Source organism: Panthera tigris, chromosome B1 (genome assembly GCF_018350195.1).
Source record: "Panthera tigris isolate Pti1 chromosome B1, P.tigris_Pti1_mat1.1, whole genome shotgun sequence".
Lineage (NCBI taxonomy): Eukaryota > Metazoa > Chordata > Mammalia > Carnivora > Felidae > Panthera > Panthera tigris.
Genome location: NC_056663.1, coordinates 2,876,523 through 2,891,989, shown reverse-complemented (window position 1 = coordinate 2,891,989; position 15,467 = coordinate 2,876,523). Strand labels below are relative to the sequence as shown.

The 15,467-nt window shown below is 41.4% G+C and overlaps 1 protein-coding gene across 1 annotated transcript in view; it reads left to right on the top strand.

Annotated features, from left to right (window-relative positions):
* Positions 1-15,467, top strand: part of CSMD1 (CUB and Sushi multiple domains 1) — a 669,247-nt gene that overhangs the window by 621,764 nt on the left and 32,016 nt on the right. Inside the window, exons 50-52 of the mRNA XM_042982757.1 lie at positions 5,440-5,628; positions 8,049-8,222; positions 8,945-9,127. Coding sequence (XP_042838691.1) covers positions 5,440-5,628; positions 8,049-8,222; positions 8,945-9,127 — 546 coding nt within the window. The remainder of the gene's footprint in view (positions 1-5,439; positions 5,629-8,048; positions 8,223-8,944; positions 9,128-15,467) is intronic.

The window sequence follows — 15,467 nt, the reverse complement described above, 5'->3', positions numbered from 1 at the left end:
GTGTGTTTCACACAGGATTCTAAGTTTGTTAGGACGTCCCACTGTCTAGTCCCCAGGCTGCCACTAAACCTCTCTGCGTTTACACCTCCTACATCTGCCACGGTGTTTTGTCCAGCACCAATGAAATGATGATAGTTTATTATCAGTTTCACCTACATAGTCTTCTTCAGTGTAACATTCAGCCCATCAGCCACCCTCCTCGCCCACATGCATGCTGTCTCTCCCTGTCATTTTCCTTTAAGGGTCTGTCACAGTGGGAACACAGTCGTGAATGTGCGTCAGACCATTGAAGCATATTTGATCTGAGATACAGTCAGAAACAGGGCTGTCCTCCCAGATATATGGAAAACTGGCTGTCTTGTGTTTTCAGAATGTCACCTACTGCCACTTGAAAATCTGTATGTTTAGTATTTTTATGTCTATATATATACATATATATATATAAACACATATGTATGTTTAATGTTTATTTTTGAGAGAGAGACAGAGTATGGGTGGGGGAGGGGCAGAGCGAGAGGGAGACACACAGAATCGGAAACAGGCTCCAGGCTCTGAGCTGTCAGCACAGAGCCTGACACGGGGCTCGAACTCACAAACTGTGAGATCATGACCTGAGCCAAAGTCGGTTGCTTAACAAACCGAGCCACCCAGGCACCCCTCCAGTTTTTCAAGTTGTGACCTAAAGCTTAGCCTTAGCATTAACCAAAACCTAGTTTTAAAGTTTAAACAGTTTCTGTTTACTTTTCTTTTCAGTGTAAGAATTATAATGAAATTAAAAAAAAAAAAAAAACCAAAACGCTTCATCCCCCTGGCTTACCTTTCAAAGTAAATACAGATGGCAAAAATGTAGTCCAAGGCAAGCTGTCAGCTAAGAAGTCAGGATTCGTCATTTATACTTTTTTCAGAAACCAAACTTTGAGAGGAGATGTTTGTGGCCTTCGTGGGGGAGATGGTTTCCCAGGTGTCTACTTATCCCCAGATCGTACTTATCCCGTTGTCTATGAATTATGTGCAGCTCTTCAGACACGTCACTCTTATCTCCATAAAGTGGTGAATAATGAAAACACTAGACCTGTAGGCCACAGTGTTGACATCAAAGATTGAAAAGCACTTTGGATTCTGTTTTGGATTTCCTACTTCGAACCAGATTGTGGATATAGAGGTTAAATTGCATGGTGCTGTTATAATCGTCTCAGACACCTGCCAAATAAAGCCTTATAATCTTTATATTGATCGCTACTTAATAAACTTTAATAAACAGACAAGTGATATAAGAAGCCTACAAGGAAATCTCTTGTGTTTAATAGAAGAATGTATTATGAAAATTGTTTCTGAGAACCGGAGACAGAATTCAGAATTCCATTATTCGATTCAGACGCAACTGAAGGCTTCAGAGATTGCCCCAGCCAAATAACAGGGTGGAATCGAATCCGTAACAAACCTAGCAAAGTATTTTAGGAGTTTCACTGTCCAGACCACCCAGGTCCCTGCTATTAGTGCCTGTGGCACGTTCTCATGGTGCCTTTTTCTTTATTTTCCCACGACCTGGAAGAAGAGAACGGTCTAGTTTCTAGTTTTGAACAGCTGGAGAAATCCGTCATATTTTCCATCATCAGAGAGGTTTTACATGAAAACGTGGTGATTGCTTTGGGGTTTATGTGCAGAATCAAGAACGTGGGGCAGATGTTGATTCCAGCACACGACAAACTAGGGCCGGTTAATGAGGTGGCGTCTAATGAGACAGTGCACAGGCACATGACCACGCTGGTCTGGATGGAACAGGATTGAGAGGCTGAGTGCTTTGCAGGGTCCTACAGTTTGAAGCGCATCAAGGGAAAGTGAATCGCTCTTAGAGACTGAAGGTGGAATACATTGGATCCAATAATTAGCAAATCATGTTTCAAAAACTGGCATTATAATATTTCATTGCTCAGGTTATCTATGCACTCAGTATTCAGATGAGGGCAATATTTGTGTCTGACTGCAGCTGTTTAGGACTAATTCAATAGGACAGGACAGAAAGAATGCACGAGCAGATTTAGGGCAATGTTGGATAAAATGGACTGTTACTACTCAAAACAGTTTGAAAGAGAATACATGTTGAAAGCAGAAATCATAGGATGTGCTATTTGTAAATTTTTTTTAACATTCATTTTTGAGAGACAGAAAGAGGCAGAGCATGGTGGGGGAGGGGCAGAAAGAGAGGGAGACCTACAGTCGGAAGCAGGCTCCAGGCTCCTAGCTGTCAGCACAGAGCCCGACGCGGGGCTCGAACCTACCTGAGCCCAAGTCGGAAGCTTAACCAACTGAGCCACCCAGACACCCCGGATGTGCAATGTTTTTTGTCTCTCTATGTTGCTCAAATATTTTTCCAGATAACTTCTCCAAGAATAAAGATTATGTGTAGAGAAGAGGCTCCATACATAGCCTCTACAGAATTTTTGGAAGCTAAAATTTATAGCAGTTATTCTCCAAAAAACAAAAAACAAAAAAAGACAGTGGAGGGGATCCCTTTGGGATTCATGTTATCAAGAAATACTCATGCATTTTTATAAATATGCTTTACTGGACAGGTAATCAGGAGCCCTAATCCTTACTTAGTTCTAGAGTGACCATCCTTGTGACCTCAGGCGTGCCACTGATCATTATATTAATGTCTTCCCTTGCCCTCTGACACACCCAAGGGTCCCCAGGGAACACACTTTGTGCCCCCTCTTGAACTCCTCCCTGCTGGGCCAGTGTCTAGGGCATCTCGTTCCTTCTAGCTGATGGAATTTAGTTCTGCATCACGTTTTAATACCTGGACCTCAAGTCCACCCGTTGGCTCCCGGTGTGTTGGTTAGTGACAGCTTAAGACCAGATGAAGAGCTCCACCGTGAGATACTGATTTCTCTCCCCGATGTTACCCTCTCCTGGGCTCCACGTGGCAAGCATAGAAGGTCAGGTCTTTGCAGCAGGTCTGGCTGGTCGTCATCAACCTCGTGGGTCATTTCACATGTGAGGAGAACATTTAAGGAAGTTGATCCCCTCCACCCTGCTGACAGCTCACGGTTGCAACTCACGCGGGCCTGGGCCCATGGGACCCCGAGACGGGGATCCCGTGCAAAAGTAAAGGAAGGACCCGGATGGAAGAGCTGTTCGCAGACACCCGCGAATTCTTCCCGCAGGCAGCCCGCCTTCCATGTGGCCAAGCACACCCTCGTGCGACCGCGGCACGGACCATCTCAGAGCCCCCTGTGGCACAGACTGCTAAATTAAGTTATTCCTACCCCCAGCAGAGATACACAGCCGAATCTCCTACTGGAGCCTCCGAAATAAATCAGAAGGAATGGAAATGGATGTGTCTGACTGCAGCTGCCCAGGAATGATGTGATAGGACAAGACCGAAGAAATGTACGAGCAGATTTAGGGTTTTGTAGACGTAACTCTTACAACATAAGGAACAATTCAGTTTTGTCCATTGGCGCTCAGGCAACGATGATCATTGTGAAGCATTTTTACTTCTTCATAAAGTGAAGCACCTTTGAAGGGTGATGAAGTGGGTGAAAGAAAGGGAAGGTGCCTGGGACTCAGCACTCTGGTGCTCCTTCTAGACGATTCTGTGCAGCCCAAGTCCCACAGTGGCTGCTGGTAATGAGGGCACTCCTGTCTCTCCTCCGAATGGGCAAGAGGGGCCATTGGGGAGAAACCAAGCCCAGGGTTTCAAAGCCGTTGGGCATGAAAGTCGAGTAATCTAAATCCTCGTCCTCTGGCCACGGAGGAACTCAGACAACAGCCCATCCCTTGGCCTGCAGAGAGAAGGAGGCAGTTGGGATCTCAGCATCACTAATTACTACCTCTCTGCCAATGGCCTCCCTCTTCTCCGTGTTCTCATCTCCAGCTGGGTCCTTCTGTTGAGCTCTGGACCCTGCATGACAGTTGCTCTGTACATTTCCTGTTTCTCATCCACCACGCGATTGGCCTATACCGAAGAAAGCCGGGGCAAAACACGAAAGTACAGAAGAGAAAAGTAGGAGCTCAACCAGGGCGTGCGGAGTCCTGTGAAGCACTGGGGATCTGCTGGGTGTCCTGGCGGAGGCGTCCGGGACCTGGCTCACTCCGTCCACGACGGAAGACCCTGATGCCATGTTTCGGACTGGCTGCCGAGAGGAACGTGGACGGGAACGGGAACACAGAGTGTCTGCGGCATGCCGGCCAGGGAAGCACTTTGCTGCTTATGAAGGTGTATCGCTAGCAAACTATCTCTGTCTCCTGGGCTGGACACACAACTCGAAATGCCAGGTTATAAAAAATCATCAGTCTTTCTAGTACGTTAGACTTTCTCCAGGAGGTTAATCCCCGCTATGTCAGTGGGTCCGGTTATAATTTTAGCGTGCGGTGTTTGCCGTGCTCCATACACACAGGCTTTTTTGGCTCGGGAGAACTTGAGTCTTTCTTCTCTCAACTCAGGACTGTTCTAAAAAGCATAGACTACGATGTGACAGCGCTCAAAAGGGTCTTTGTAAATGTCCATTCTGCCCTCCACCTTGCTTACTACCAAGCGGAAATCAAATGCACAGATAAGGAAAGGCTTTGCCCCCAGGCACTGGGACCCGTGACGTGCACCGACTGCCTGAGAATTAGTTCAACAGCCCCTTTCTGAGCCAGAAATATCTGGAGAGAGTGCAGCTTTCACGGCAGCTGTGTCATTCACTGGTGTGGTGGGTCAAAGCCCGAGATAATCAGGGGTTCTTTCTTTTCCTCTGCACCTGCGAAAGCACATTGCTAATTCCCTTACAGATGCCAACAGGCATTCAGGCTAATAGAGTGCCATTCGGATTAACCAGAGCATGTCCTGAGTGCCACAGCGGACTGTTTCACTGCGGGGCTGTTTCTAAAGGGGGAAGAGGCTGAAATCAGAGGCTGGCTTGATTTACATTTCTATTAAGCGTTGATGGAAGAATTGTCATTTTTGTTTGCATTCCACATATAGCAGAAATTACTTTAGGCACACATACTGAAGCATTAATTAATGCTGGCAGGGGGTGGGGGGGAGGGATTAGTGTGTCACCGACTGTCCTGAAACATTACATGCGAGTAAAAATACTTAAACTAATTTCGGTGGGTTCTGTTTTAACATTTTCCTGACATAAAATCTTAACCAAGAAAACCGTTTTTAGACTTGATATTGAAGAAGTCTGTTATCAGGAAATAAATACAGGGAATCGGTCCCGTGTTGTAAAAACTGCCGTAGTAGCAGGTACGTTGCTTGACAGTTTTTGAAGCATATTGGCCCCCAGCAGTAAGTAGAATTTGTCAAGGGAAGAACATTTATGATAAACCTCAGCTGTGATGGTGTCATCTTCTAGCCTTTCTAAAATGATGAGTGGGGCCTCTTTGCAGATCTGTTTTGCTTATAAGTGTATCTAAATGATGTGTAACTTTTTCTTTTTCCCCTAGTGGTGAACTGCTCAGATCCAGGCTTTGTGGAAAACGCCATTCGTCATGGGCAACAGAATTTCCCTGAGAGTTTTGAATACGGAATGAGTATCATGTATCATTGCAAGAAGGGATTCTACTTGTTGGGATCTTCTGCCTTAACCTGTACGGCGAATGGCTTATGGGATCGGTCTTTACCCAAGTGTTTGAGTAAGTGAGGGGTATCTTGGATTCTTGTGCCACAGAGCCCTGTAAGACCATGAGCAGAACAAAAGAGAAAAGAAAAAAAAAATAAGTCTTTACAGATTGTGTAAGTTATTATGATATCTTTATTGATTGGCCAGAAATCACAAAATGCAACTCAGACAAGTTCAAGGGTCACAAAAGGAGAGGGGACATAAGCAAATTCTGACACCAGCTTCAGAAGGAAGCAGAGCCAGTGTTTGGGGCAGCGGTTGGACTCATTCTGAGTCTGTGTTTGCTTATTACAATAAGGACGATAGATTCTTGACCGTATCCTCCTCCTGACCCATATGGTTAAGAGGAAAGCATATTGCCCTAAAGAACGGAGGCAGTATTTCTAGGCAGACACAATGATAGGTCATCATTATGTGGCCCCTCTCACGACATTATCAGTATTTTTCGACCACGTAGATGAACAAGAATACATTTTCCCCAAATAGCTTTCAGTCTTAACCTTCTTTTAACTTGATAGACCATATTGTCCATTAGCTTAAAGACATCCTCTTTTTCCAACAGTCTGACGGTTTAGGAAAAGGGGTCTTTTTGGCCTTTTAAAAATCATTCGGAAACAAAACAGTCCTTAAAATCAAAATGTCATCTTCTTCGTATTCATTTTATGTGCATAGAGGATGTGGGAAATGACAATTACATCTTGAATTTACTGGGAAAAAAGTGATAATCTGTCTTACCTCTTGCATTATAGCGTTTTTAGTACATTTTTAGAATAAATTAGTCCTGGAGATTGTTTTTCCTGTAATTCAGTGTCCCTCACAACCCTCCCAATCTACATGGAAACTTGTCTCGAATTCTAATTGTAATGAGAGAATTAGTTTCTATGGAGAAAGCGTGACTTCTTTCAAAATCAAATGCACAGCTTCATACGCTCAAAAATGCATCTATAAATTGATTACAATCTTCATCATATTTTGGCTGCTTTCTGGTTTTCTAGGCCTTCACACACGGGAATTTTTCAGAGAAATTAGTTTTTCTGTCTCTGCCTCCCCAAACATTTCTTTTGCATCTTCCCGGTTGATGTGAGACTTCCATTAGTTTTTGTAATGATGCCAGTGTGCTCCAGATCTCCAGGAACTAGGTTGTAAGTGACTCTCATCCTCCTGGGTGGCTGGTTCCCACCGCTTGCTGTCATTAACAGTCGGAATTACCATGAGCCTGGGGATACAGGTTCTCTGAGGGGCCATTTGCTTGTACTTGGGCTACAGCTGCTAAGCTTCATCTCTCTTGTTACTGCTATTGTTTCGCTGCTTTTTTTTTCTCTTTTAATTTCACCTGGAACTGGTCATTTGCCAACCGTTTACTAATTCAGCCCTAATTAGCTTCCTTTTAGGACTCCATCTAGATAGAATCTTGTTCACCAGTGAATGGATGTCAGCGTAAGACCATATCGATATAAGGGCGAATGTGACTCAGGGGATGCCTAATGTGTTTCCGCCTTTTAAATCTACCTCTCTGGTTGATATCACTTTTGGGTTGCCAGTGATCAAATGCAGTGACGCTCGGGTGTTAAATCAGTGGGCTTTGAATAATTTGTCTGTAGCCTGAGTCCTGCCAGAGTTGCGTGCCGCACAAAATTTGTCCACTGTTAATCCGAAGCTGGGACTTTACAGAAAAGGAGAGCTAAATCTTCACTAGCCTACATTAATCTGGATTCTGGAATTTTCCTTTTTAAGGATAATTTATGAGTGGATTATAGGCCTGACTTGGCATCATTTTAAAGAAATGAACAGGAAGGCTGAAATTATTGTATAGAATATACTGAGGGAAAGTTCATCGCTAATTTATTATTACTACTAATTCAACATGTTAGACCACCACCTATTCCAAGGAAAATTGTTAAAAGGGTCTTCCTGGATCCACAGACTGGAAGAGTAAGCAGATACAACAGAGTTTTCTCCCCAGAAGCCAGTATAAGGTTGTCATAGTAATAGTCATATACTTGTAGAGTTACATGGAAATAGTTTTCAGGAATCTAGGTAACTTGTGACATTTTGTATATATAATACTGATTTTATTTTTTAATAAAGTTAAAGGCAGGTGGAGAAAAAATGTAGGTAGAGTGACTTTCTCTTTGAAAGCCTACATGGAAATTTTTATCTTAAGCAAAACTACCTTAAGATAAAACAAAGCTAAAACAAGATTCACTGACAGACCCTTTCCTTGTGTTCAGTAATATATGGATATTTAGGTGGGGGACTGTCATCTGGGACATGGTATTTTCCATTTATGGGGCACTGCAGGCATTTGCCAGTATATTTAGACTCTTTTCATTTTATAGGTGATGTTTGTATGGGTGTCTGTATGGGAGACTTACCAACGTAAGCACTTCAACGGGACTGATGTAATCATTTATTTTAATTTTTTTTCCTAAGCTATATCATGTGGACACCCAGGGGTTCCTGCCAATGCTATCCTAACTGGAGAACTGTTTACATATGGTGCCGTAGTTCACTACGCGTGCAAAGGGAGCCGGAATCTTGTAGGCAACAGCACTAGAGTGTGTCAAGAGGATAGTCACTGGAGTGGGGCACTACCCCACTGTACAGGTGAGGAATTGCTTACGATGTGGTGTCATGGTACAGACACGCCAGTGTGCCATCTGGTCATCTCCAATCTTCATCGATACCTTCAAGTGCCAGTCACTTCCCATTTCCTCCTGTGGGAGTCCCGGGAGTTCTTTTTCACCTTGGCCAAGAGGCCTGCCTACCTGGACTCAGTTTGTCCCTGGTCATTCTTGATTCCTTCTCCGTACCTCCTTTCAGTTCTTCCACATCTTTCCTGTCTCGGAAATTGATAATTCCATCAACCCCCTTTGAAAACGTCATCTTAATTCTTTCATGAATAATTCTTAAGTAAATAAATAAAAGTCAGTGAATCATCAGCTCTGGACATAATTGAGAAGAACCAAACCTCTCATTTGATTGGTTTTTACACAATACAACTTAGTCCCATTTCCCTTTCATTTTCTGTACTGATGCATCCAGTGGACAATCCCTGCGTTCATCATTCCCAGGATTTTACTTCTTCCAGAGAATATAAACTGTTGTCATACTGCATTTTAATAAGCTAGGTTGTTTACTCACACGGGAACAATTTCTTCATGTTCTCCACTTTGTTGCTACAATCGAGAAAGTCTTTCTTAGAAGATCTCCAGAATGCAGTATGACTGTAATGCACTTGAGTGACTTTGCACTCTCCTTAAACTTAGCAGCTGTGGTAAACAAGTCTAACAGAATTCTGTATTACCATTTGTGTCTGCGTTCAATAGGAAATGATCCTGGATTTTGTGGGGATCCGGGGACCCCAGCACATGGATCCCGGCTTGGAGATGAACTCAAGGCCAAGAGCCTTCTCCGTTTCTCCTGTGAGATGGGTTATCAGCTGAGGGGCTCTCCTGAGCGGACGTGTTTGCTCAATGGCTCATGGTCAGGACTGCAGCCCGTCTGTGAAGGTGAGTACGGTCCAGTCTGAAAGTCAACCTGTGCACTTGGAACCATGTAATTCATTCTAAAATGGCCAGTGATTTCCACAGACATCCTAGAGATGGAACCTTTGTGTCACTACACTACTTTCCTCCAACTTGTGTAAGGGGATCATCCAAACTCATGGCTGGGTGTATGGAGATGTTCTGAGTGCTCAACAGGTCATCTAACCCAGATGCTTGCCTTTTGAATGTTTATAACCTAGAAGAGGTTTCTGATCTTCTGATAATAATCTCTGTGGGATTTGGTGGCATTGTGTGGTTGCTGGTAATGAGCAGCTCGGGAAAAGGAACAGTGAGTAGAAGGGTGTAAATCCCTGACCGTAACTTCTGTGGGCCGAGATAGTCTTCACGTCACATCTTATTTCCCATCTCTTGGTGGCCCCTGTCCAAAGCAGGTATTCTGAAAGAACCTGGCTGATTTTGTGCATCATATTTTGGAGAGAATTTTCTCTGCATCAGTATTTGAGAGGCAAAAGTGGACATGGCAGGATGCCTCGGTAATTCCAGTAGAAACACCATGCATACCTCCCCATGCCAAGTATTGGCAATTCCTGCCTTCAGCCAAGGTGGGATGCGGTATCACAAGTTTGTTTAGAGCCCAGAAAGTAACTGACTTAGAATTCAGACAGATAAGACTTTAAATGTTCCAAATGTAGGGTTTTTTTCATACAAACTTCTCAGCTACTTAATGTTTGAGTCTAAAATGAGTACACAAATTAAATATCCATCTTTACATGAATGAAACACTTGCTATATAATTTGACCGACTTGAATAAACTGAAACAATATCAGTACCAGAAATATAAACCAAGTTTTCTTCATCTTCATTTTCTCTGTGCCATGTACGCTGGTATCTGCTCATGTCTCATTTAATATATAGAATAATATATTTGTTATATGTATTATATAGAATAATAGAAAATAATATATATGTATTGATATAATCAGACTATTACTTATAATCTGATAAAATCATATAGGAAGTGCAATCCTATATATGTACGTGTATATGTGAATATATATACCTTATATATGTGTATGCATATGTATATGTGTGCATATAATCTCATCAGAGTAATAGATTATCCTAGAGGTATCTATATCTAGGTAAAGAGATGTGTGTATATAATAACCCAAGGTATTTTTTTTATTGCAAATCACCTTCTCACAATCAAGTTAGCATAATATTAAGTTAGCGTAAATATCGAGTTACTGTAAATATTAAGATTAGGCCCTAAAGAAGTTGACTTAACTCAAATATGATTGAATAGTAATGGTGGGATGCCACCTGCCACTGTGAGCCACAGGATGACACTTCCCTGTATTGACTAAAGTATGTGACTCTAAATTAGTAGACACAGTGTTACTCAGACACAATGTTCTCAGTTTCCCCCTCTCTTGGAGAATTTGAATATTACAATTTGCATGACAGCACATCTTTCTCACCCAAACCAGAGTATTTTCTACTCTATAATATGTTACCTCAAAGTTGTACATGACTTCTGTAACCTACATTTACGCTTCGTCTAAACCTTTTCCCTCTATACTACGCCTGGGAATTGTCTGTCCAGTATATATTTGAAGATTATTAAAATTAAACAAGAGATCCACTTTACTCCATGACGTGTTGAATGCCAGTAGGCTAGCCTTCTTTCTGGGGACAACTATAAAACAACAAAATATGTGAGACATTTATCTTATTAAACAACAGACAGTGCATGACTGTGTTCCATAGGAGAAAAGGAATCTGTGAGGTGAGCCCATAATCTCCTGGTATATTTTTCTTACTGCACAGTCGGAAAGTGGAACTCAGGTGGTATGGTGGCTTGGTGAGGTGATGCAACAGAAATTGTTCTAGGCTACTGAAACAGAACTTACAGAACAGGGAATCTGAGAATGGCTGGCTGAAAATGGGAGAGCCCCATAAGTCTGGTGGATGTTCACTGGGTGACTTGGGTCACGGTCAGGCAGATGAGAACAGGTGAGACCCATTGATACAACAACCTTCTGCTGCAGAGTTGAGAGTGGACTCATGATACTAGAAGTCATACCCTACTGAGAAACACTGGACATCTGGCCAGTCAGAGCTCTTACTGTGCACTTGGGACATTTCACAGATGCCCAGAAAGCCCCATGCATTATGAATATGTACCATTCCCTAAAACAAGTGTAACATGCTAGAACTAAGAGCAAAAACATGGTAGCACTAAGACTGAATAGATCTCCTCTAAAAAATAATGAAACTGATGGCAACACCCAAAGGATGTACAATTAGTTTAAAAGCCCACCAGAACAAACTCCAGCACATTTGGAAGGACATAATCCATGCATCATTTTGTGCACAATGTCCAGCATAAATAAAAAATAACTACATATGCATAACTCAGAATGACATGACCCCTAATCAAACAAGCAAAGAAAAAACAAATAGAAATAGAATCTGATCCTGAGATGACCCAAATGTTGAAAATAACGCATAAGGACTTAAAGCATCAATTTAAAATATCTTCATGCACTTGGGGCACCTGGGTGGCTCAGTCGGTTAAGGGTCCAACACTTGATTTGGGCTCAGGTCATGATCTCACGGTTTGTGAGTTCAAGCCCCACATCTGGCTCTGTGCTGACAGTACAGATCCTGCTTGAGATTCTCTCTCTCTTTCTTTCTCTGCTCTCCCCTGCATGCTCACACACACACATGTACCCCCCTTTTTCTTTCAAAAATAAATAAATAAACGTTAAGAAAGTATATCTGCAGGGACTTAAAGTATGTTAGCATCATAAACAGAGAGGGAATCTTCATAAGAAATGAAAATAATAAAAAAACAATCTGATGGAAACTCTGGGATTGTCTGGATTGAAAACTATAGTATCTGATATAAAAACTTTGCTACATAAGCTTTGCAGATTAAAAATGGCAGAAGGGTCAGTTACCATGAAGACAGTTCACTGAAAAGGATCCAGTCTGAAAACAAAGGAAAAAGAAAACAACAACATCAGCCTAATAATTTCCTATGGGATAATATCAAGCAGTTTAACATACTTGTAATTGAAGTTCTAGAAGGACAGAGAAAGAGTGGGGCAGAAAAATGGTTGATAAATTATTGGATAAAAGTTAACCAAATATGTTGGGAAAATACAGCTCCCAAAAGCAGAACAAACCTGACTTAGATGCCTTCATATTCTCTTAAAAATGGTCACTCACAGGGCACCTGGGTGGCTCACTCAGTTAAGTGTCTGACTTCAGCTCAGGTCATGATCTCAAAGTTCATGAGTTTGAGCCCCGTGTGGGTCTGTGTGCTGACGGCTCGGAGCCTGGAACCCGCTTCAGATTCTGTGTCTCCCTCTCTCTCTGCCCCTCCCCTGCCTGTGTCCTATCTCTCTCTCTCTCTCTCTCTCTCTCTCAGAAATAAACAATACAAAAAAAAAAAAAAAGGAATTCTCATTCACTTGGGACTGTATATTCTATATCAGGTTTACCATAAGCACTTTAGTTTTGCACATTTAAAAGGTGAAAAAATTTAAAACAGTTAAGAGTGAGTGATATTTTTCCATAGGAATCTCACTTTGGTGCTGTGATATAACACCATGGGTTCTATTCGAGCAAATCATAAATGAATCCATTTATTTGATTAGGAGAGCTTAATTGGATTTTACTTCAAAATGTACCTAAGTCAGACCATGCAAAGTATTTTTAGAATAGCATTCGGTTTATCTAAAGTTAGAAAGTCAAGTGTTTCTTATAAAATCCTTAGAAACTTGGCTATTAAAATCTGTGTACAGAGAGAAGCTGAAATGTTTCAATATGGCAAAAGTGCCCAAATATGCTATGCCCTACAAAACTGACTACCTCAGAACTGCGGTGTTCAGAAATCATGGGAAGTTGAGTAAGAGTATAATTCACACTCACGGTAATAACAAATGATGGCTAGGAATGTATGGCTAATCCTACACCCCCACAAACACACGTTTAAATCTTTTTGGGCAATCTGTGGCTATTTTTTCTCACTTGTTATCATAGAGCCAAACCTTTGGGGAACATATTATTCTCTACAGAAAAGGGCGTTACCAGTGACTTTGGCATTTCCGCCAGTGTTGGCTATGACTGTATTCAATCCGGTGAGACCATCTACCACCTGATGAACTACCTTCCCTGAATCTATTAAAGGCATTAGAGCCTGATGGGGCATTTCAATAAATGGTAAAAAAAAAAAAAAAAAAAAAAAAAAAAAAAGAGAAGAGTTTATGAAACAGAAAATAAAAATATTTTAAAAACTCTTAAGTGTCAAAGAACTTACATTTGTAATGTATTTCCATCATTTCAGATCATGTTTTCTTTGCTAGCCATCCAGGCTTGTAATCATAGACTCATCAACTAAACTTTTCAAATGGATGTATCGTAAGAAGTTGCTTAGATATAACGGCCTCATTGCTTTTAGTTGCCTTAGGCAACTGAATCCTCTTTCCCAGGAGCTGATGATAAAGCCTACCTTTCTTCCAGGTAATAGACAAGCTAGCACAATGTTTATAATGAAGGTAACAACAGCATCAGCCACCCCGTCTACCTTTACTGCTACTAAGAAGTCAGATTGCCTTCTAGGCATTTTGCATGCATTCTGTTTAATCTTATGAAAAGTGAGAGTAACTACCCTTATTATACCCGTTCTGCAGTGAGGACACTGCATGTCAATAACTTGATTTGATGGCTCATGTGTACTTAAGTTGTATGAGCAAAGATTCAAATCCACACTATTTAACTCGATTTAGCAGCCATGTCCCTAATGCAGAGTGCTGCCTGAACAGTCCCAGCATCTGTAGATAATACATGGTTTCTGGAGTGAGTTTAAGGCTTTTTTATTACAAATCAAGTAAAAGAAAATGATCTTTTACCAAAAGGAGTCCCATTAACCACATGTAACTGAAAAGAAAAGATGTATTTAAATTTTTTTAACTTATTACTTATAGAATATATTGTTTCCCTTCTGTGACTATAAATGTCATCTCTTGTTTTTCCTCAGTGGAGGTCCTCCTATGTCATGGAGGCATTAATGCAAACACAGACATTTTAAGGCTAACTTCCAATCTTCATTTTTCTTTTTCATTTTCATGGGCATAACCATCAGTGAAACTGTCCTTGTCAGGGGAAAAAAAAAAGAGTTAACTGTGAATTTGATTTTGCAGGATACAGTTATCTGAGGGACTTTTTAAAATTTTATTTTATTTTATTTTATTTTATTTTATTTTATTTATTATTTTATTGTAGAGACAGAGAGAGCATGAAGGGGGAGAGGGGTAGACAGAGAGAGAATCCCAAGTAGGCTCTGTGTTGTCAGCCCAGAGCCTGACATGGGGCTCGAACTCACAGACTGCAAGATCATAACCTGAGCTGACATCGTGAGTCAGACTCTTAAATGACTAAACACCCAGGAACCCCTGTTTGAGGGACTTTCTAAACATTAGGATGTCATTATCATGATGGTTATTCTTACCCTGACAACATATATGTCTGTAAATTAAGTTCAAATATGTTCACCTGTGTCTTGCATCCCATTTTAGCATTATCTTTCTCAGGTGACATTTGAAAATTGCTACACATTTTAATCGTAGTTATGGTTAAAATAAAATGTAAGAACATGGTTGTCTGGTTGGTTTGCTAAATTACGAATTGGATCAATACAAGTCTCTTCTCTGTCGGGCTTTTCATTGGTACATCAAACAACAAATGTCACATATTCAATGATGGATCAACATGTGTTGAATGAATGAGTAATTGTCTCGAAGAGTCCAGCCTCTGGGCTTTTGGCAACATGACATTTTGATTGATAGTATAGCCATCACAAGACTTTTGGGCTTCAGATGTTCAATGTTAAATATCATCTGCTTCACTATTGGCAAATAGATCTCATTTCAAATGACAACCAGAAAAATGCTGAAAGATCCGTGCTAGGAAAGACTGTAAGTTCACACCAGATCCATTAGGGAAGAGGGTTGTGGTGGACTCATGTCTGTCATGGGCACAGACAGAGAAGCACCAGCATGCATGCTTTGTAGTTGTCAGACACGATCAAGTCCAACCTCAGGGTCAGCATGTTTTTCAGCACAATATGATCGGCGATTCCCTTCACGTCCATTACAGTGTCTCTTCTATACTATGTAAGTTTTGTAGTCAGTTTGTTTTCTTCTGTATTTTTTTTTTTTTTTTAGTATATACGTGTATCTTTGAGAGAGAGTGTAAGCAGAGGAAAGGCAGAGAGAGGAAGAGAGAATCCCGAGCAGGCTCTGTACTGTCAGCACAGAGTCAAGTGTGTGG